Genomic DNA, 23284 nt, shown 5'->3' with positions numbered 1-23284 from the left:
TTAGATACTAAATTATAGTTAAGCCTTTGTTATATTTTGGAAGATGCCAAATTCAAATAGGCTGCTTTTTCATATTGTAAAAAAGAAAGTAATCAATTATGTGGCACATAGATGGACTATGTATTGCTTTACATAGTAGAAATGTGCCTGAATCTCTTAATGCTGTAACCAAAGCTGTAGTATCTTTGAGACAGGGACAGAATATTTGACTTTGGTTTTGAAGAAGCAAAAGCAATGAAAGGAATGGGAGGTTTTCTTAGACAAACAGAAATTCTTTTATTTGTTCCTTTGCATGTTTGGTTAGAGCTATAAATCCTGTCAACCATCAAAAATTAGCACAGTTTTTCATTTTGTAATGCATTATTAAGATGTTGGAAATTTAGCTTAGTGAGTTACTACAATTGCTTAAAATAGGCCCTATCCATAGACCAGTGATTTGATTATTCTTCTCAAGAAAAATTCTTTAAAAGTACCGGCACTTCTGTTCTTTGTTCAATCCCTGTTGTTCTTACTCAAGTATCTACTGAGCTCAAGAATTACTACTGCCTTACTTGCAGTAGGTTATTCAGTATATTGCATGCCAAGAGCTTTCAGCAAGTGTGAGTAATTCCTAACTATTCTTAAATTCAGCATAACAGTGTGGGTGGTTGCAGTTTATGGCAAAGGTTTCTGGACTTTGGGATACATGCCATTAGTCAGCAGAAAATTATTTATGACTTTGCACAGAACTATGAGTTGCTGTGAGTAACAGTGACAGCTGTCAAGAATATCTGAAGACACTCTTAAGAAGCAAGACTTATATATCAGTGTTTTATGATAGATTTCATCAAATCATGAATAATGTGTGCATAGAAAAAGACAAGCTTCTTTAACAAACTTCTTTCAGATCTTTATTTTGCAAGCTGTGGTAATTCAACTAGATGTACAACATGAACTGCTTTAGGAAGGGAAGTCACTTTCAGTCTTACTTCTTTTAAAATAGAGTGGATAGTAAGTTTCTTTACAGTATGTCTGGATTTTTAGGGTTCCAGCTGGTATTGGTACACCTCATCTTCTGTCAGTCTCTATTCATAGTTCATGTGATACATCGTAGAGCAGGGATTTATATAGCTTTTCAAAAGTAAAATGCAAAATCCAACCAAACAGGAAAAACAACAGAAGCGGACAGGTATATAGAAGAGGCAGAGATGGGGCAGATCAGAAGAAACCAAGCTGTGGTGGCACAAGTTGAAATAACCAAAAATATGTGACTTTGTTGGAGGGCATCTGTCTCTAGAGATCAGATTTCTACTTTAGGATGCAATTTCAAGAGTTGTCACCAAACATACATGAAACCTGATGCTAGCTGTGTATCTAGATCCAGGCTGAATAAAGTTGTGGACAGTGGCAGCCTACTCCTTGTGTTGATTTACTCATCAAAAATGTCAGAAATCACAGAGTGGGTAAGATGGGAAGAGAAGTTTCTGGTCTGAAAATATTCTGTATTTTTGGACAACTCATTGTGGAAAAAGACTGCAGAAATTATTAAGAAAGCTATGTTTAAACATCTTGGAATTAAGATGCCCTGTTAAACCTTTAATGAGTGATGTTTTATCTGTTCATGAGACTTTGCCTCCTTTGATACACAGGGTGGACTGTGCACTTTGAATGTGGCTTTTCAGTACTTTGAATTTCCTCCCCTCCTCAGCTCAGTCAGTGGCCTGAATGCTGTATTGAAACACTAATTTCTCTGAAATATCTTTAGTATACACTTAGTACTAAAGCACCACATGAATTTTCAGAGTATTTAGTGAGTTGAGGGTGTATGATACAGTTGAAATACAAGGAAGAACAGTGGACTGATTTTAATATCAATTTATTTCAAATATCCAGGACTTTTAACACGATGTTCAAAACTGATTCAAAGTACACTCTGAAGAGACTTCAATATAAGAAATTAATGCTGTTAGTTTTGAAAAAGTAGCATATTGGTCCCAAGGTGAAAATCCATAGAAAACTTGAGTCAGTAATAATTTTGAATATTTTTTTTAATTACTTGGAGCTATCTAAACAGGAAGGAGGCACAATTCTATTTTTAGCTTCATTGCCTGATCAGCCCTGATCTGTGATGATCCCATAATGTTTCTTTGTGTGCAGCTGAATTTTTCTTTATATGCTTTTCTGTCTTTCTTAACAGGTAAAGTAACAGTCCCGTATGTTCTTTTTACTGTAGAGCTCAATTATAAGTAAAGGTCACTCTTTGTTGTATAATGAGATTGAGAAAATAGCACAAGATGAATATGTAGCATCTGTACATCATAGCAATACAATTTAGCTTACATTTAGAACTTTTATTCTAGAATTGTGTAACTTCAAAAGGCTGCCATAACTTCCAGTAAGTTTTAATTCTCATATAACTGATGTAGTGCTTTTCAGTGTGCACAGTATTTTTTTTCAATTAAGTCCATCTTTAGAATCTGCTTGCAAAATAAGGGGGCAGACAGGAAAACTAATGGAGAAGGTTAGTATTCAGTCCAGTGAACCATAATCTTTGATCATCCCACTTTACTTTTTTTTTTCAAGTAGAAGCCATTCTTGTTAAACCTGTATACTTCAGTTAGATATGATTTCAATTTATTTAATATTAAATTTAGTTGCTGATTTCCACCTTTGTGCTTAATTATTTGATCACTTTCCCACTGGTTGAAGTGATAGAAGGAGCTGAGAAGCTGTCTTTATTCCACATGCATAACATGAAGGGAGAAATGTTTTATGCAGCATATATATAATTCAGGAGTTATTACGTGTTCCTCAGTTGTGTAAGTGTTGCATTTGAAGTTACTGGAGTTGAATGCATTTCCTTATATGTGGTTTGAAAACCAAAGACAAGAGAGTTTATAATCTTGAAAGATCAGTTAGGTTTATCTGAAGGGAACTATGGTCTCTTGGTGACTAATTTTTTCAACTGTCTTGTTTTAATTTTTTTTAATGTCCTTGAATGAGCCCCAGTTTAAGCTTCATTTATGCATTGGTGTTCAAGAATGAGAACAGAAAAACTTGGTCATGCACAAGATGTCATAATCTGAAGATTTACCAAAGAGTAAGAAATCCCAGTGAATGGTAATTCTTTTGAGCAATAATGAAAACTTCTGTCCTTGATCATTAATGATAAAACTATGCCCCTTCCAATTTATTTTTCTTAGTGCTACTCAGATTTTTCAGGGGATTCTGATGTTTCTCTACTCATCAAAGCCAGCAGCAAGATGTTCTCAATGTTTGGGATGTGCTGATTATTTTCTACTGGCTTCTCATAGTACTCCTAAGTCCTGAGGCAGTTTCCATATCTGTGTCGTCATACTATTGACCCCAACTTGAAGAACGCTGTGACAGTTCAGAAAGAATTGAGGCCCTAATGCCCACCTGGATGCACTTTTTCTTCTCCTTCTATTTATATTTATATTCATAAATATAACTGTGCTTTGAAGAAAAAGGATTTACAGCATTATATAAGAAGAAAAGGTCTTATACTTACTTCATATTAGTCACAAAGTGTTGAAAATATTGTATCCTTTCTACAGATCTTAGACTATTAAAGTCATCTGCCCTCTATTTTCCTGAAAGACCTGCCAGTCCTAAAAAGTGACTTAAAATTTGTCAAGCTAGACATTAGAATGTGCTGAGCAGCCAATAATGCAGGATCTACCTGTTAGGAAGTGAGACATGAGCTGGAAGGGACTTGCTGTTTCATTTAATTTGTCATTGTAAGGTTCAAGTCATAACAGTTCAAACCATGCAAGTTTGTGCCAAAGCTCCTCTGGCTGCTGTTGGTAGGAAATGAGTTATTTTTCATACAGTTAACTAATGTGTAAATTTGTGCATTTTTATATGTGTGTGTGTATATATATAATTTGAAAATGCATATTCTTGTATGTATTTCTCTGTGTGTGTATAAATCATCAGATGTTTCTTCTATTTTAGAAGTGCAACAAAAACCCGGACATCAACCCCTCCTAGTGTGGCAAGAGCCATGAGCACGGGTGCTTTAACAAACAGAAGAAAAACCAGCAATTCAGATATTTGCTTAAGGTAGCTTTTAACTTGGTGGATTTTGTCATTAATAGAGCCTTCATTAAAGGGGATTACTTACTACTAAAGAAGTTGGGGAATGTATTCTCTGCAGCTAATAGATAATATTATTTGGCTTGTATAAGATGCTCAATATATTTTGCATGTTTATGGCATACCTTTGTCATCAGCTGTCTCAGATATGCACAGAAGACCCTGTTGGAAATGTCAAAAAATGCATGGGAGCTGTTGAAAAAATAATCAAATACTATTTCACTAGAAACTTAATGATATTTACATGCTAAACACACAAATTGTCTTGGCCTTTTAAAGGGTAGGATGAAAATTTTATTGCTGGTTTAGCCTTTCTTTTTTTGACAAGGTAAGCTTTAAGTTTTCAAAAACTCCAGTTTATCAAAGTAGTCAGTGAAACATTTCATCCTGCTTCTAGGATTCTGTGTTTTTTTGTTTTCTTGCAGGGAAGGTGGGTATCTGGAGATACATATCGGAGCCTGGGTAGCATTGTATATAAGATATACCAATGTAAATAGGAAGTGCAGGCATGAAAATCACAGTAACAGTTGCTATATTCATTGCAAGGATTAGACTAATTTTACATTTGTACTGGACTGACTCATGGAGAATGTTCTTCATTTGGGAATTTTCAGGTCTGATGGGAAAACTGGGTGTGACAGTGGAGACAGCCTATCCTCAGTCAATGGAGGAAGTGCAAAAAGCAGTGAAGGCATTTCACCTGTCCAGTTATCCAAGTTCTGCCATGAATGTGGAACAAAGTATCCAGTGGAATGGGCTAAGTTCTGCTGTGAGTGTGGAATTCGAAGAATGGTTGTGTGAACACATTCTTTAAAGCAGAAAGAAAACAAGAAATTGGAACATCTGCTATGTACTGTTGCATGGAAAGCTTGAGCACTCCATCCAGTAAGACTTCATGCTGCAAAGATCGAAACATCATTTTGTAATTTTCTGAGTGCAATCTTCTGGTTACACAGTTATTTATAAACAATGATATATACTGTATATAAAAATAGCAGCTACCTAAAAACTGTGCCATTCAAGGAAATACTCTTTACTCTTTGTTGAAAATATTTAAAATTATGGTAAAAATGCATTAAGTAACCTAGGTAGCAGAAGAGGTTCAATGTTATGGGTTTTTTTTTTGTAAATTCTACTAGGAAAGGATTTTTTAAATCTCTTATGTAGAGTAATGCTTACCTGTAGGGAACTAGCCATGAACAACTTGGGCTTCAAAAGTTTCTCCATGGAGACATTTCCTTCATCTATGACAGTAACTTAGATGCTGTGTTCAGCATGAGACAACATGGTCAACTCCTTATAAATTCCTAGGAAAAAAATGTAAAAAGTTTGGATCTTTAAACTCTTTAACAGTAATATGCTAATTGGACTTTCCTGTTGCTTCCTAGAAATTTTTAAAGAATCTAAGTGGAAAGACTACCTGAGAATTCTCTTTGCATCTAAGATGAAAGGCTAGATTTTCTTTTTGTGGCTTTCCATGTTCTGTTTTTCAGTAAAAACATGTTAATACTTTTATGTATTTATAAGGACAAATGTGATATTAATTTTATTATTATTCCTTTTATTAAGTTCCTTTTGTTTCAAAATACTTGTCTTCCTCCTCCTGTGCTCCACCACAACTAGCATATCTAAAGCTGTTGTGCTTTCTTTTTGTTCTATATCTGAAGGTCCTCATTTCCTCGAGGAAATTCAAAGTCCATGCTTTTCCTACCTAAATGTTGAACTCTTATTTTGAAAACAGCCTTCTTGATGTATCCAATACCAAAAAAAAAAAAAATAGTTCTATAAAAATGAATGCTATTAGAGCAATAGATCTTGATGTAAGTAGTGAGTCTTTTTTTATTCTCATTCCTGTGAAAATAGCATATGAATGCATAGGGGAGTAACTGTGCTTCTGTGCTTCACTGGTATTTGTGTCAATACCTGACTTTTTTTTTTTTAATTTTGATCTCATAACAGTCTTTTGAAGTTAGTCATAGACATCACATTAATCCATTGGGAAGAAGGGAGAGACTCAAAGTTGTTGGGTATTTTACTAATTACACAGTAAGTTAATAAATTACACATTTGCTAATAAAACTACTCACAAGCCAAATCACTTAACTTGTATCTTAATGTAGTAATTTATTTTGTGAAGTCTTGCTTTGAAGTGCTTGCACCATCTTTGTTATGCGTGACAGAACAATCTGAAATAAGTTATCTGTGCCTTTCCCACAGTAAATATATTTTTTGTCAGAAACTGGTACTTTCAGCTCACAAACTTCATTAGTTTCAATTAATTCAATTTCTTTACAACTTATACAAAATATAATGTAGTGTTCCCTGATAGTATTATGGTTGTTGCTTGCATTCTCAAAAACTGCGATTATCAATCGGGCAAATCTGGAAGAAAGCGTGATTAAAGAAAAGCATCTTCAAAGCAGATACCAGTCTAAGAGAATGATTTAAGAGACTTGATGTAGTTATATTGCAGGCCACAAGCTGTTGATGTTTAAAATTCAGTTTAAATAACGTTCAGTGAATGTCTTGCACTTCTTTTAAATTTTTTTTTTTAGAAATTATTCTTCATTCAGTGTAGTCTTTTCATAACTGGTATAAACTGGCTACTGAGCATGATAGGATGGATGACTCTTAATGACACAGCTGACAAATCCTAGCCAGTTTATTTTCTAGGAATTTAGATTCTAGGATCTGTATTACTATTCACATTCGTGTCTGTATTTGGAAAAACTGGAATTCTGAATTCTTTCCATGGATAAGCATGTTTTGGAAAACTTGCCCTGGACTTGGGCCATGGAGGTCTGCAGACTGAAGTATTGTGAGCTGAGAGTCCATCAGCAAAGATACCAGTCCAGAATAAGTTTGATCAGATAGTGAATCTTCTTACCTGGTGAATTTGCAGTTGTTTCTGCTAGAAAATTCATTTTTCCACTTATTAAAAGTGCTTTCTACAAAGGGAATGTTTAGTATGGCACTAAATGTCTTTCAGGTTTTCTGGAGTTATTGTAACTGTGGGAAAAAACATGCTGACTCTTTCTCCTTTAAATTTTAAGTGGCAGATTTCCTAATTTCAAATCAATACTCGTACAGCTACTGTATTTTTCTGCTTTGTGAGCTGTTTATGAAATTCTTTGCTTTCAATTCTGCATTAAGTAAATTACTTGAGTAGCACATCATTTGTTTCATTTACACTCATGTGATTTTATCATGAGGATTAGATAGGGAATTAACCTGAACAGAAGGAAAGGATTTTAAAACTTTTAATTTGGCCCTACAAAGGAGGTCTGTAAAACTTAAGTGACTGTTGATAGTAACACTGGGTAATGTGTGTGTGTTGTAATCTACAGTAAATATAAGCAGACAGTGAAATGCTTTAACTGTGTAGTTTGGTGCTGTATGCTAACTTATGAGAGGCCCAGTATGTGTTGTGTTTATCAACTGGTTTTGTTACTGAATGACATAGGTTTCTGAAGTGTGTGATGTTACAGACCCTAGCCTGTGTTACTCAAGGTATCAGCACTGATCGTTGTAATTCCATCTCTGTGAATGTTTGTACAAAACTGGATTGGTTTCTGTAACATCCCTGAAGAACTGAATGTGGAAAACCAATTTGTTAAATTTAAAGAAAAAAAAAAATTCAGGGAGTTGGACAGAATTTTCAATCCTTAGTATATTACATGTGTCAAGAAGTTTCCAAATTTAATTTATTGGTGATCTACATCCAAACCCTCTTGCCCTAGTCTCCACGCCCTTATGGTTTTAATGGGAGGAAGAAACATGAACTATGCACTGTGTTTATAGCGAAATTTAGTGATGCAATTGTTGTAATGATTCCTATACCAATGTATAACCCTACAACAGATTTACTGTCTGCCATTCCATCTTCCTAATGTTCTTACTAAAGTTCTTCTATTCATTAAAAAATAGGGGGAAAGGAAAAGGTGAAAGTTAAAATTACATTTGAAGAAGCAAGGAAGAGGCTGGTTTTGATGTTTGGCTTGAGGAAGTTTGCATTCCCATTCTACTTTTGTGATTTTCTTTTATACAAAGGACCTCTCTGTGCCAGGAAGTGCAGGATTATCGGAGCTATGCTGATAGAAGTGCAATGGAGTTATGAAAAATGCTAGCTTCAATAGTCAGAACAGCATACCATAAAGCTTAATCTCTGTATGATGTACCTTACACAGGTTTGTATTTATGCATGATGCCTACACCCTAGGTAGTTTCAGAACTGGAATCTCTAAATATACAGTAATTAAAATATGTGTTTATATGGGTAATTAGTCCTACACAACACTGCAAGGAGGTGGGCACAGGGAGGTGCTTCACCCCCATTTCAGGTTGTAACTGAAATGAACATACAGGCAGAATTTTTCAGATATGCCAAAGAGACTCAAAGAGCCCTTGAACTCCCTGGAGGGAGTGGGAAAGCTCCACCTGAGAGTTCCCTGGTTGGGAGGATGTCAGGAAGGGGGAGCTCTCCATGGTGCTCTGGTGCTGAGCTGCAGTGCTGGGGCAGCGCCTGCTGCAGTGCAGCCACGCGTCCTGCGCCTTCACAGGGTGGGAACTGCAGATTGTGTTGTAACACCTGACCCAGCCTGTATGCAGCATGGAAGTTCTCTGTCATCTGCAAGGACTAGCTCCTAATTCACCATCACAGCTGAGAGCTGGTGCCTGAAATGCAGGGAGAGTGTTTCCATATTGCCTGCTTACTGAGTCAGTGGAAGGAGGTACAACTGCAGTACTTTAAATAAACAAGATATGTGCACACTGATGTAGACTGTAAATAGTCTGCATATAAAATTAAATGGTATTATCTATGTATTACAAAGGTCACAAGAAGAGCTAGTTTCCATCACATCAACTTTGTATATCTGCAAAGAACAAACCTGTTATGAGTGTTTTTAATCTTGGCTGAAAAATTTGTGTTTAGTAAGAGCACTTTTTTCAATTTTATTTCTATCCGGTTTGATTAAGCTATGAGTAGTTATATGGGTTGTATGAGAAGGTAGAATTTTCATCTTGGTAAAATTTGTTTTAGTGGCTCTGGTGAAAAAAGTTTTATTGCCTTTCAAGTACAGTTTATTCCAGCTTGTGATTGTTTTGTTGCTGGTTGGTTTGGTTGGTTTTTTTCCAACTTGCTAAGTAAGGTTTGAGTGACCTAGTTGTGTTGTATTGTTGGAAGAATTGTTAGGTAAAGGACTCCATTAGCTGAATTCAGTAGTTACTTGGTTAATATTTTGGTTCCAGTATTCACAGTATATAAGAGATTACTCTTGCATACTAGTTCATATATTGTTTTGTTTTGTGTTTGTTTTTTTGGTGTTATGTCAGTTCAGAATAATACATGTTTCTGGAGGATCCTATTTAGTCCCATTCCACTTCATCTTGCCAGAAAACAGCTTCTTCATATTTTCTCTTAATAAGTGTTTGTTCTTTACAAAAATAATCAGTAGGGAAATTATATTTCCCCAATTTGAACATTTGAGTCAGCAAATCAAATACTCAGTTTAATATAGCTGAGTATCTAAACAGAAACAGTTCTAAACAGAAGTGCATGGTTTACCATAGTTCTGTATTTCAATTTGTATTTCTGGCAGAACCATGAATGGATTTGGGTGGGATCTGTAAATTGCTGAGTACACTACAACTGTTACAAAGCCTACTTCATATGATTGCTCTAACTTTTGGTGTTCATCCTTCATTTGACACTTAATATGTTTCTCTTCATAAGTTTATTTATTAATGTTCTGTGTTTTTAAATGGTGTGTTCATTCATGTGTTGGAGGTGATTAATTATTTCAGCATTGCATTTATTATGTTTGCCTTGCCCCTTAGTACATGGAATATTTGTGACCATCCAGTGAGGTTTTTTTTTTGCCACAATTCCTCGGTTTGTTTGCCTCTTATTTTGTATATTATGTTTATTTTAAAGTTTCAATTCTGTTTTAATTAAATGTAAATCACCACCTAATGCTGATTTGCCACTTGTTAACAATAAAGCAAATATGCCAATAAAACTTCTTGTGATGCGCAAATTTTTGTAGTCAAATGTAAAATTATCTAATAGAACATACCGTACAGGTAGGTAATATGATTTCAGACATATGAATATTGTGATGTCTGATCTCAGGTACACAAAGAATAGGGCTTTTAAATTGAGCAAGATGAGATTTGGATTCCTAAATCACCTTGAAAAATATACCAGATATTTAAAGTAGCATGATCTGCTTATATGAAGTTAACTCTGTATCTCCTATTTCCCCAGCTATACTGAGAATTCAATTTATGTAGAGCCCATCACTGTGACGTCTGTAGTATTTCATTATTTTTTTTCTTAATAATAAAACTGTAAGGGATAATAAACTTGAGCTTGATCTGAGTTTGTTCTCCTTCATGACATTAGAACACTGTTTTGTTGATGAAATTATTAAGAAAAAAAACCCAGAAATTTATATTTTTCTTCAGAAGTTCATTGATGTGAGCAGAAATTACAATAAGGGTTTGGATTGCTGATTGTTGGGGTTTTTTTGACTAAATATGGATGAACAGAAATAAATTCCTCTTTTCATTCCTTTTTTTAGGGGGAACTTCCTTCTACTGAGTTCTTTAGTTTACTTGGAGATACAGATGAGAAGGGTAGACTATTCAGTGGAAAAGGAATTGACTGGAGTGATACAGCTGGAAAGTTGTGGTCCGTGTCTCTATGTCCAGGTGGAGGCTGGTAACAAGTGCTGTCCCTCAGGACTCTTGTTTTGGACTCTTTGTTTTGGTGCTCTTTTAATATCTTTGTCAATGATTGAGTGTGATCAAGTGCACCCTGAGCAAGTTTGCATATGACACAAAGCTGAGCAGTGCAGCTGACACACCAGAAGGACAGGATGCTATCCAAAGAGACTGGACTGCCATGACTTCTCAAATATCATGGATAGTGACTTAGATACTTCCTCTGACAGTTCCCTCAAAACCCACAGATGTATCAGGTCCCATGGACTTGTGCACCTTTAGGTTCCTTAGATAGTCTCAAATCTGAACCTCTTGTCACAACTTTGTGAAAATCCTTTTAATTTAAATACCTAATTTTTTTGTCCTTGACACCTTCCCATAAATTCCATGTACTTCTAAATCAGGGGTTTGACCTACTCATATTTCCTAAGGCCAAAGAAATAAATAAAAGGGTAAGTGAAAGTGACAGGGAGGTAGGCCTGATGGTGACAATACCATGCACAGTTTTTGTCCCTTTGCCAATTCCTGAAAAGCACTTTAGTGCCACATTTGGAAGTTCAGGAGACCAGAGGAAGTTCTCAAATTGAAGGAACAAACCAAAGAGCACAAGTTACTGCAGTTAGCAATTAGTGTTTGTATGTAAGTGGTGACTCAGGAAATTTGGCAGAAAGAATCAAGCAGACAGGATATTTATAAAGAGAAGTAATCAGAAGAAATCCACAATTTCATAATCTATTTAAATTTCTGCTCTCGATCTACCCTTCATCTTTCCCCCAAACAGTCCTGGAATTGCTTTATTTCTCTCAAGACTTAAGTTGTGGATTGCTGCTTAAGTAACTTAAACTGTTTGACCTTTCAATTTTGTAGTAGCTAATACCACATCTGTGTATTTTTGCTTTAATTCACACTGCCCTTTCCTTGCCAAGTGGTTATTAGGAAATAAGTGCTGGCTTTCAACTGTTCCTGAATTTCCAAAAAATACCAAAAAACTGTTCCTCAGTCTCAAAGACCGACTGAATCCCCACAGTCTCCTGGGTAATCTTTCAGAAGAATGAATTTCCAGCAAAGTCCTTAAAATTGTTACATTCTCTTTATCTGCGGTATGATAGTGGGAAATACTTCCCTGTTCCATAAAAGATATATGGGTTGGGGTTGGTTTCAGTTTTTTAAAGGGTTTGGAGTTAAAGTTGCCATCTCTTACATTAAGAGCTAAAAGAAAATACATGACAGTCTCAGTCACAGTTTGCAAAGTTACCTCTACTGCCTCACCATCACCATGAATACATGGGGGATTGGAGAGGGTGTATTTCAGGACATGCTTGTTTTGCTCTTAACCACTGTCCTCTCAGATTCATTACAACGATCTTATTCCAGTCAAATACATAAAGCTAGTGCTGTTTACAGTCAACTGAGAAAATGGTGTTTTGAAGCACATTTTACTGCTTTTTCAGGTGTTTGTTCTGAATACCAAAATTTTTACAGTTGTTTTACAGAAAAATTCTTTAGCACAGATAAAACCATTTATATTAGTTTACTTTGAACCAGGAAACAAACAGGCTGGCTTGACTAAAGTTTTCATGAAGTATTTAGTCCAAGGCAGATGGCTGGTATGGAAATGTTTACCTAAACTGGACACATTACAAGCAGCTAAGAAATGGGTATTTTAAAACAGGAAGTCCCCAGCTGTGCTTCAAATGACTGACTGGCTCTGAAAAAAACCTAAAAAAGGAGTAATGGCAATCAAAAAGTGAACAGCCCAATTTCACAGAAGACAAATATTTTATTATCAAAGGAGTTATATCAAAGTAAGAAACTGCAAAAGAGTAATAAACAACTACAAAAAATACTTATATTTATTCAAAATTAAATATGAGCACTTTATTAGTTAAATGCCAATATATTATTCTCTGAAAATATTCACACACTTTAAGTCATGTTTGCCTAACATCTTAAAATATGTTATATAAAATAATTGCATATGAGAAATCACAATCTGAAGTTCAAGAATTCTAGCTTCTCCTGGGTTAATTAAATGCATGACTGCAGTGATGTTACCAGTCAGCTGAACAACTTCCATTCAGGCATCTCCTTTTACTTCTTCCAGAGGATTCAGTCTTGCCTGTGCTTCAGCTGGCAGAAACATGTTGCATCTCTCAAAAATCAGTTCCCTTCCTAAGTTTTTCAAAATGCTAACTTTTTCCCTGCTTTTCCAGACCCAAATCAGTTAGCTGAGTCATCAGACCCACACTGAAAACTTCTGTGTCAGGAGAACATACCCAAGATGAGTTGCTTTGGTAAATTGTTACTTTTGGTCCTTGATGCATTTTGCATAGATATAAAGAAACCAGCTACTTTTTCATACTCTTTTTCTTCACCTGCAGATTCCCAGATGTTTTTATAAATTCCAGTAGACATGTAAGTGCTGCTTTCAGGTGACAGTATTGTAAAGTTACTTGAAAAATTGGAAAATTCAAAGTAGTTTCTAGAGCACAAAGGTTGGACACAGACTTCTGCAGAGTTCTTTGTTTCAAATTCTGGTCTTCTATTTCCACTTCATGGACTTCAGCAGCTTGCTGTCATCTCCAGGAACAAGGTACAGTAGCCTTCCATCAGAATTCTGGCATAAAGTGTTCATATAAGCGAGCAAGGTTACTTGAAGAATGCATATAAAATGCAAAGATACCAAGTAATGCCACTTCAAAAGAAAAGAGCAGGATTCACCTGGAATCACCTGGAAATTATTTTTTCAAATTTATTCCAGCAGGATCGAAGGCTAGATATATTTTCTTTCAGTTCACAAACTTCTTGGTTACATTTCTTTTTGGACTGTTCACCTGTCTCTGTATCTTCTATGCTCAATACATCTAGGCAGACCTGAAACAAAGAGATTGTATTGTTATCTGAGAGCTGTTTATTCTATTCCTGTAGCCATCTTTCAGAGCGAACCAATTGCCAGGAGAGACCCTGCCCATGGGACTGTGGGAACATGGCTTTAAGTCAGAGCAAATAAGGTCACCTGAAACCAGTGTGTCCAACTGAGAACATGTACATCCTCTATCACAGATTAAAATTTATCCTCCATTGTCTGAAGGACTGAGAAAATGAAGCAAATTAAATTGTAAGCCAAACTTTGACTATATGTGTTAAGACTAGTGGAACTAAACAGACCAGTTCCAGGGGCCAGACAAAACTATTGTGGTTCTTGTTCATATTCAGTGACTGCTCATAATTTTTTGCTAAATTACTTTAATTGGTCTTAAAATGAAAACAGGAATCCATAAGGTTAGGCAGGAGTTGCAAGGGTGACACTGACTTCTATGACTTACTTGACTGGGATACCTTTAAAGTAAGGCAAATGTTGAATTTGCCAGAAGTGACAAAGCCAAACATAGACCAACATAACTTTGAAGATCTCATCACAGATTATAAGTCTCTCCACTTCCAGGAGAAAAAATAAAAAGTTAAATGAAGCCTTCAATCCATCTATTTTAAGCATTATATCCTTTGATGCCTATGTGGAGATTTTTTGTTGTTGGTTAATATTTTTGTGTTCAATAGGTAACACTGAGGCACACTTAAAAGAACATTCTTCCTTTGCTACAGTAGTCTGTAGATCACTGTGCTACATTTAATGTAATGTAATTCAATAATGTAATAAATGTACATTTAATGTAGCCTCAAAAAGAAGGTTCTGCCAAAGACTGAAAAACCAAATATTATCATAACTAATTGTTTGTTTTGAGTTTGAGATATTGTGGTTAAAATAAAGACCAAAGAGATTATAGAAAAGAGATAATCTCACCCTCATCTTTTGTTGAAACAAAATTAAACATTACTCTTAGGGTCAGTGAGAAGTTACAACTCTGACTCTAGAGAAGTTTAAACACCCTCTGTGCACGTCTGGTCCTTGTCTTTGGAGAATTGACTCACTTATTTCACTACTGAACTAGAGCAGGTATCTTCACCATAGACCTCCAGATGATTGTCTTAGTCTTTGCACTGGGCTTAATGTCTATTTACAAGACAAATGTTATACAAAGCAAGCTTTCTCTGGCATAGAACATGTGCAAGATGTATCTTTTAGAGGTAGATGTGATAGTCTGTGTTGAAGAGCTCTGGAAAATAAGCCAAATAGTTAAACTTTTACTCACTAAAGGTTAGTACAACTCACCTTTGCTGTTTTAGGTCTTTCACATTTACACTGCAGAACTTGTAATGTCCAACATGAGACAAATGCTGCTTTCCATCTAAAGGCTTTGCTGATTCTCTGCTTATTAAGGAATCTGAGCATATTGCACGCCATGCTCTGTAGTGATTCTATTTCCTGTCAAGAGAGCAAGGAAAATATGTCCTGAAAAGTTTGTGCACCATTAATTTTTTGCAATGTTGGTTTATCTTTAAAAAAACCACAAACTGTCCATCAATTACTATTGGTTTCTTCTGCTTTCATAGTGCAAATCTTTTTGCAATAAAGCACATAACTGATCTGATTTACCTGGCATTTTTTCAAGATATTTTAAACAGAAATTTTTAGTAGTATAATAGTAGCATAAGGATGTTAGGGAAAAAAATCACAGCTTTAATCAAATTAATTGATGCAGTTAGGAAAACAAATTACTTTTACAGCCAGTCCTTTTATCAAGTCATGATAAAATCTGTAGCAACAGCTGACAATTGTACTTTCTGGCATTTGAGATCTGCCCAAACTATTATTTTAAAGCTTTCATGTCTGAAGTGAAAAGCTTAGCTAGTATAATGTTCTGTGGAAAAATAAAAACAGAGATTGGGAAATTTTAATATTTACTTCCATTGGCAAAAAGAAAAGTGTTGTGTCTGGTTTTGGATTAAAAGTCTAGAAGAATCTTCATAGTAGGAAACCTCCCCACACATGTCTTGGATATGGAATTGCTTAATATTTAAATGTTTAAAACATCAGTTTAATTGACACATCATATAGTTCCAGACTCAAAACACAAACCATCCTGAATATTGTGATCTGACTTTTAAAACAAAATACTACCCTAGCACAGTTTTATTCTGGACTGTACAAAGAACTCATTTGGGTTTGTATTCTCTAAATTCTGAAAAGTTAAATTTTACCTCAGTATCGTTGCAGAAAAACACTTTTTCACGTTTTTCATTCGTGCAGCACCTGTCAGGATTCTCTGCAGACATATTTACCTGTAAAATATCATGTATGTTTAGACATGGAAGTACTGTGCCCAGTGCCCAGTCACTCTCACAGTAAAAAGCTCTTTCCTGATGTTCAGGAGCCTCCTGTGTGTTGGTGTGTGCCCACTGCCCCTGGTCCCGTCACTGGCACTGCTGATAAGAGCCTGGCTCTGTACTCTTTGCCCACTCACTTGAGACATTTCTACACATTGATGAAATCCCTCTGATCCCTCTCTTCTCCAGGCTGAACAGTCCCAGCTCTCTCAGCCTTTCCTCATCAGAGAGATGCTCCAGTCCCTTCAGCATCCTCATGGCTCTTTGTGGACTCTCTCCAGTAGCTCCCTATTTCTCTCATACTGGGGAGTCCAGAAATGGACACAAATCTGTTCAATTTAAATCTTTATATTCTATGGAATTGCTTCATTCTTTGGAAATTTTGAAACATAAAGCAATGTTTAAATCTTACATTTGGATTGTAACATTGAATACATTGAATACAGTGTTTGTCAATGTTTGTCTCAATAAATACGTGTCTCAGCTATAAACAGATGGTAGCATTCACTTTGTATATGTAATAAGAGAAGATGGCCTAAGCAACTTCACATGGTCTTTTGCCTGACTGTAATATTTTATCAATAGTTTATCCTCTCTTGTAGTTTTTTCTTCCACTTTTACGCTTGTCAGATGACAATGGAAGCCAACTCAACAGAAGCTTTGTCTTCTTCAGTCTGTATCCAGACATTCCAGTTAAGTCAAAGGGTTTTAAAAAAGGCAGCTCATGACACTATTTTTAGATCTCTTCACTTAGCCATGCGTATGTGCACATTAGACAGTTAATTCTTAAAGTTTTTCTGCAGAAATTGCCTGTATTTCAGAAGTTCACACAAGATAAACAGAACTTTATCCAGAAAGTGTTTTCAAAACCAAGAGTTTAGGAAGTCGAATATTCACTGACAAAGAAAAAAACCACAAAACAACAAAACCAAATTAAAAAACCCAAACCACCAACATCAGGAAGCTAATGCACATCTTTTCTTGTACTACAACAAATATTGTTGCAGTCACACAGCAACAAAATTTATCATTTTATTTATATATATATATATATATATATATATATATAAATTTTTATATAAACACCCTAAAAACTATATATCTGTCACTTCATTTTGCTATGAGATTTTCTCATCCTCTCTAGTTTCCTCACATCACCTTTACTATAATGTAAAGTAACCACATCTGAAGGCAGTTTATTGGCTGTCTAAACCAACCTAAGGGAAATCCTGGCCTCAGAAAAGGCATTAGTGAATATTTAATTTCCATACAAAGATCTAGTCTGTGACTCACTATCTGCTCTGCAGCAAACCCATAGCATCTGACATCTGGCTGAGGAACTGAGAGCTATTGACTTTGGCCCTGCAGTTGCAGCAAAGTGCCTACTGGGCAGTCGCTATCACCCACACTGCCCACATATTTTCTGTTAACTTATAGTGACAATACACTGATAATACATAGAAGATGAATTTCTCTTAAATGGGGAAAAGTCAAGAGAAAAAAAAATGCAGAAACTTGCACAGTAGTTGCTTGTATATGTCTTCGAGGAAGTAAAACCTTTAGAGCTCAGTACATTCCCATTAGTTTTCATAAACATTAATTAATGAAGGTTTTATTTATGTATATATTTTGGTAACTCTTTTAGGGTTTTCATACATTCTTCTAAAAACACCCTATGTCTTAAAAAATCTTAATAATATTCTAACTGCTCACCAAGAGAGGTTATTTTTGTTCTCTAGGGAATACTCATCTGTATCAGAAATAAGTCAGAAAACTAAAGGGAATACCTTCCTCTCATATTATCTATTATGGAAATACTTATCCAATATTAATCACTATTAATATTCTCCACAAATTTGATGCCTCATTCAGGATAAAGTTATTTATCTGCAGAGAAATACCATTCTCGCTTCATAATCTCAACAACCATAACATGACCAAAATGTTAAAAGATCATTCCCTGACCCTAAAGGTATTTTGTTTCCAGATGTTGGTTGATGTGTCTCGGTAGAAAAAGGTTGGAAACCACTGCCATAATACTCTGAAGGATGGTGGTAGTTCATAAGTGTGAAGAAATGCAATGACTCCTGATTTTGCCCTTGGAAAAAGGCTGTATTTGTATTTCATGCAAATAGATCTTGATTTAAGACTGCAACAGAATGGGGAATTCTCATTTAGTGACAATCTGTCAGAAAAATCACTTTTTTTTTTGTGGGAATGCCTCTGCTAATACAAATATGTTAAATGTTCCCCCATGGCAGTGTTCTTGACAGATGAATTTAATTTCTAATACTTAATGAGGAAGAATTGGAAGGTAAATTTTGGGCATGGATTGGTAAACTGTTAAGAAACTATTATGTAGAGCTGTAATAAATGTGGCTGATAGCCATAATTCATATGGCTATATGCTTATTAATTGTCTCCTGCATATAATCCATAATGCAGGAGATCTACACATGAAAATGTTAAATTCTTCTCTGCTGCCATCTAGAAATGATATTTTTTGTTGGCTAAACAAGATATATTAAAAGGTACAAGGAAACCTATTAAGATACAAAGAAAATTTTACTGTCCTATGAATTTTGTACCTCTGTGCATTTGTATTTAATGGACAACATAAAACTTTGGTCAAGAACTCTAATTCATAGAACAAAGTACAGGTGCAATGCTTTCTTCTCTTGATAAAACATACAAATAGAAGTAGTCATGAAATTACTTTAGAAAAGAGTACTTTTTAATGAAATGTATGATGTATGGCCAAAAGGTACATGTGTCTAACTACACAATGCACAGGCACAAAAAACTGTATCACAGTATTTGTACATGCAAATAGGCACTGTCCACAGATTTCAGAGATTTTAAAGAGACTGAATTGTTGCACCTCCACAAATAAAACCACCATTCCAGCACAACCTGTGATTTTAAACTGGTCTTTTATCATGTTTTAACATTAGAGTTTTTATTATTAATTGTTAGCATATAAAAATAATCAACGTTTTTTGGAAGCCTGAGAACTACTACCTACCAGCTCATTGATGTCGTGGCTTAGTATATTTTCATACTTCACACGGATTTCAGTTTTATTTCCCATTGCACAACTAGATGCATTCACTGGAGACAGAACAAGGAGCAGTGGCAGAACTGGTAAGGTAGATCTAAAAAAGGCTGGATTACAAGAAGAACAGTTAGGTGCATATTAATGTCACAGACTGTGTGCTGTATTAACAAATGCATTCTGTAATCTGTTAAAATAGTGTAAAAGGGATCTTTGATCTAATGACTTGTGCCTTGCTAGAGGGAAGGATTCAGCACCAGATTAAGACACTCTGAGTGTCTAAACTCCCTCATACCCAAAGATGTTTCAGCCAGTGTGGATAAGAGCCTACAACTATTGAGCTGACCAGCTACTTGGTGACTGATTGGGCTGAATTCACCTTCAAGGTTCACTCCAAGCACTGAATTTTATTGGACCATAACCACATCAGACATATGTAGAGGAGTGTTTCAATCATACATGCTTAGACATGCAAGTGTCTTAACCTGCAGCTGAATCTCAACTGTCCAGTTTTCCTTTGATAACTTCTACAAATCCCCATGAGCACATCTCTGCAACAAAGGTGTGTTTAAACACATTTTCAAGCTGACCAAATGTACAAATCCACGCAACTGGCCACAACATGAGATAAATCAGCAACGAAACCTTCTCTGCAAGTTTTTTGCAATCTTTTCAAGCAAATTTCACGGCCCATCACTTTGTTGGTCCCTTTAGTGGACCATCTTACTTTGCTCAGACCCCTGGTGTTCTGTCCTCACATGGCACCCAGGAAAATATGAGCTCTGTGAGGATGGGCAGAGAGAAAAGAAACACCAAAAGAGCCTGAAGGAACTGACAGGAGGCTGCAGGTGACTCGCCTGGTACTGGGAATGAAGAAGACCAAGTACATGATAATATGTGATTTGGAATAATCGGACTCTGGTCTATAGCTAGTCTGGCTATGATAATGCTTAAATTGAAGGGTTTTGAGGAAAAAAACAAAGGTAGAAATTTATGTTGGTGGACAAGCAAAGATCACAGCAAGTTCCTGGAGGAGTATGCAGTGTTTCTGCCCATCTCCACTACTGAGTAAGAACAACAACTGCATACAGAGTTGCTGTGGGATAGCAGCCAGGAAAAGAAGAGGGGATGCCCTGGCTCCAGCTGCTGCTTTCCTTCCTCACTGGCAAGGATGGGCTATTAGGTACAGCCAGTCCAGCACTCAAGAGATGAGCACCTCTGGACTTGGGCATCACTAGTAAATCACAGCCTCAGAGAGGAATTTTGAGCACCTAAGAAATCAGCAATAAAAGTTGACCATAATTTGTATTGACCCACCTAATTTCTGCAATGCAAGAACCACAGTCACACAACATGCTCACTGCCATTCAAAGAAACACAGTCCCTTACAGCCCATCCCAGCCAACTCCCACCACACACAGCAGACCAAATCCTCAAAGAAGGATGCATGCTTTTCCTGGCTAGTGAAGCTTTCTCTTCCTGATACACTGCATGTGAACATGCTGTGAAGTACATCTCTGTCCTAGAAGGAGGAATGGAAAAGTTTTACCTGGACAAGCTAAATCACAGAATTCTTGTGTCAAGCTGCCTGACAAATTTTAATGGGAAATTTGATGGGTTGGAAATCAGATTTTCTGACCTTTTCATATACTGATCTACCAAGGTCTTTTAATGTCTCAGAAAATCTAGCCTGATGAGCTAAGTGAATCTTAAATGAATCCTACATGTAATAAATTCAAAAACTCTGTAAGACTCTATTATGATCTTTAAGCTCCAAGTAGACACACCTGACTTTAACAGAGCTTTATCTTTGTAAATCTCTATGCTAATTATATCTCTGTTGAATGATTTATTAGTTTGCAGGACTAAGATTTAGTATTTTCAAAGACACTTACAAAAAACATTCAAGAGCTCAATTACAGGGCAGCATTTTTCCAATCTCCCATTGTACCTCTTGATTCCAGTGCAAAAAATGAACTGCAATGCTTGTTTGCAAATAGGGTAATACAAACAACTTGAATATGCTGCTTCAAAAACATATTTCAAGGGAAGAAAATTGCAATCCTCTGAATTGAAACAGTCTGAAATTGAAACTCCAACACTTTAAACTTGGTTTGTCCGGCAACAAGTGGAGATAAGAGGTGAAACACGCAAAGTCACTTTTATTTTGTCATTTTTACTTTCTCTGTATTGTACAGATTGCCAATCTTTTTTAAATGAGGAAATTACAGAATAAAAGCAGGTCACGTGTTGCACACTCATGAAGTCCCTTGAGCCACTGCAGGATGGTGATCAAATATTTTCAGACATTCCTATATGAGTCCTCTGGAAAAAATATTAGATAAGTGTCATAAAAAATTCTAGGAGACGACTGAAAATTGAAAGGGTTTTTCTTAAAGTTAGGTAACTTTGAAACAGCGGGAGTTTATGGCACTCCATATGGCCATCAATTCAAAAAAAGAGAGCATGTATTACTGCTAATAACCCATCTTTCCAGTAAACTCCTAAGTCATATCTGGAAAGCCCCAGAAATTCTCCTAGGAAAGTCAGGAAGAACTAGTATTCCAGTATTTCCACATATTTAGAAACCCCCCCTCCCAAACCTCTTGGGTTTTTAGCGTTGAAAAGCGCTCCTGTGCATGCAGCCCGAGGCACGTCCTCTGCGGGCGGCACCCAGCGGGATCCTTGCAGCAGCCCCGGCGTCCCACAACTCACCCCAATCTCGGAGGCCGCTCCCTCTGCCCCCTTTCCCGCTCTGCAACCCGCAATTCCCTCGGGGAACGGGTCACTGCCAGCTCTTTTCCCTCCGTCCCGCTGGACGCGTGCAGAGGGCGGGCGGGCGAGCGCTCCCGCCCTGGGGCGAGGCACCCCGCACCTGCTCCGGGCGCACCGCGGGGCAGCAGCTGCCCACGGCATGCAGGTGCCCACGGGAATGCTGATGCCCACGGGAAGGCAGGTGCCCACGGGAAGGCAGGTGCCCACGGGAAGGCAGGTGCCCACGGGATGCAGGTGCCCACGGGATGCAGGTGCCCACGGGAATGCCGATGCTCGCGGGAAGGCAGGTGCCCACGGGATGCAGGTGCCCACGGGATGCAGGTGCCCACGGGAATGTCGATGCTCGCGGGAAGGCAGGTGCCCACGGGCGGTGGGCAAAGCCCCCGCAGCTCCCCCGCCCCGCGCTGTCCCGCTACCTCTGCCATTCCCCAGCCGCCCTTTCCCGGCAGCAGGCGTGATGGGAACCGGACTCTATTACTTTCATTCTACGGGAAAAAAGAGATAAAAAGCGAAACTGGGAATTTCCCCAGCCGTCACCAGGGGTTTAAAAGGCAGCACCGCGCCGGCAGAGCAGGCGAGACGGCGGGGCCGGCGGCCGGGAGCCAGCGGAGCAGGTGAGGAGCCAGCGGAGCAGGTGAGGAGCCAGCGGAGCAGGTGAGGAGCCAGCGGAGCAGGTGAGGAGCCAGCGCGGCCCGGGGTGCGGAGCAGGGCGGCGGAGCCCAGCCCAGCCCAGCCGGGGGCAGGTGAAGCGGGGCGCCTTCTGCGGAGCGGTGCGGGGCAGGGCGCGCTCCTTACCATGGAACATGATCCGTGGGGAGGCTGTCGGGGAGCTGCGCCGACGGGTCCGCGCTCATGGTGGCGGCGCCGCCTCGCCCATGACGGCCGCAGCCCGCGGAGCGCCGCGCAGGGGCCGAGAGGGGCCGCGGCGGCGGGGCCGGGCTCAGCAGCCCCCCGCCGCCCGCCCGCCCGGGGGCACCGCGGCGCTGTCCGAGGCGGCGGCGGGACGGCCGGGCTTTGCCTTTCCCATGGGGCTCCGCCGGCCGCGGTACTTTCACTTTCTGCTCCGCCGCGGCGGTGCTGCCCGCGGGCCGGCGGCGGGAGCGGCTCCCGGCACCGGCGGCATCCCCGCTCCGCCGCCGCGGGGTCCGGAGCGCCTCGGGCCGGGCGGAGCGGCGGCGGGGTTACATAGAGCCCCGGCTACACGCCCAGTGCCGTGTGTGCGGCCGGGGAGGGAAGGATGGATCTTGGCACTACGCGTGGAAAGAGCCGCTCATCCGCGGGGAGGATATCCTTAAAAAAAAAAAAAAAAAAAAAAAAAAAAAAAAATTCTCTGCGTGTTGTGGAGTCGCTGTTTCAGAGGAGAGCGGCTTAGCTTGAAAGCTGATGCGCTGCCCTTTCGCTCCT

At 38.2% G+C, this 23284-nt stretch overlaps 2 protein-coding genes across 4 annotated transcripts in view; one reads left to right on the top strand and one right to left on the bottom strand.

Annotated features, from left to right (window-relative positions):
* Positions 1 to 10118, top strand: part of ZC2HC1A (zinc finger C2HC-type containing 1A) — a 34624-nt gene extending 24506 nt beyond the window's left edge. The window contains exons 8-9 of the mRNA XM_086884197.1: positions 3958 to 4065; positions 4713 to 10118. Coding sequence (XP_086740323.1) covers positions 3958 to 4065; positions 4713 to 4899 — 295 coding nt within the window. The 3' untranslated portion in view covers positions 4900 to 10118. The remainder of the gene's footprint in view (positions 1 to 3957; positions 4066 to 4712) is intronic.
* A 2466-nt stretch (positions 10119 to 12584) lies between these two features.
* IL7 (interleukin 7) lies at positions 12585 to 22840 on the bottom strand. Of its 3 annotated transcripts, XM_086884192.1 has the most exons (6): positions 22676 to 22756; positions 19076 to 19215; positions 15925 to 16005; positions 14996 to 15148; positions 13546 to 13698; positions 12585 to 13441 (listed from the first exon to the last, which is right to left on the bottom strand). In XM_086884192.1, exons 1-5 carry the CDS (start codon positions 22683 to 22685, stop codon positions 13552 to 13554), a joined length of 531 nt encoding a protein of 176 aa, XP_086740318.1. In that variant the 5' UTR covers positions 22686 to 22756; the 3' UTR covers positions 12585 to 13441; positions 13546 to 13551. The 3 variants fall into 3 exon arrangements, with proteins under 3 accessions (XP_086740318.1, XP_086740317.1, XP_086740319.1); XM_086884191.1 differs by having other exon boundaries at positions 12585 to 13698; positions 22676 to 22840; XM_086884193.1 differs by lacking the exon at positions 22676 to 22756 and adding an exon at positions 21821 to 21998 and having other exon boundaries at positions 12585 to 13698.
* Between the last annotated feature and the right edge of the window lie 444 nt (positions 22841 to 23284).

The sequence above is a fragment of the Cyanistes caeruleus genome, chromosome 1 (genome assembly GCF_971803275.1).
Source record: "Cyanistes caeruleus chromosome 1, bCyaCae1.hap1.1, whole genome shotgun sequence".
In the NCBI taxonomy this organism is placed as follows: Eukaryota; Metazoa; Chordata; class Aves; order Passeriformes; family Paridae; genus Cyanistes; species Cyanistes caeruleus.
The sequence above is the reverse complement of the archived record's forward strand: the minus strand, read 5'-3'. Positions and strand labels throughout refer to the sequence as shown.

What these genes read in the sequence shown, in the direction of transcription:
- IL7 (XM_086884191.1), bottom strand. An exon ending in GCCACGACATCAATGAGCTG is followed by an intron (nt 16,006 to 19,075) that starts GTAGGTAGTAGT and finishes GATATTTTACAG; the next exon opens with GTAAATATGTCTGCAGAGAA. An exon ending in AAAGACCTAAAACAGCAAAG is followed by an intron (nt 13,699 to 14,995) that starts GTGAGTTGTACT and finishes TCTTTGTTTCAG; the next exon opens with GTCTGCCTAGATGTATTGAG.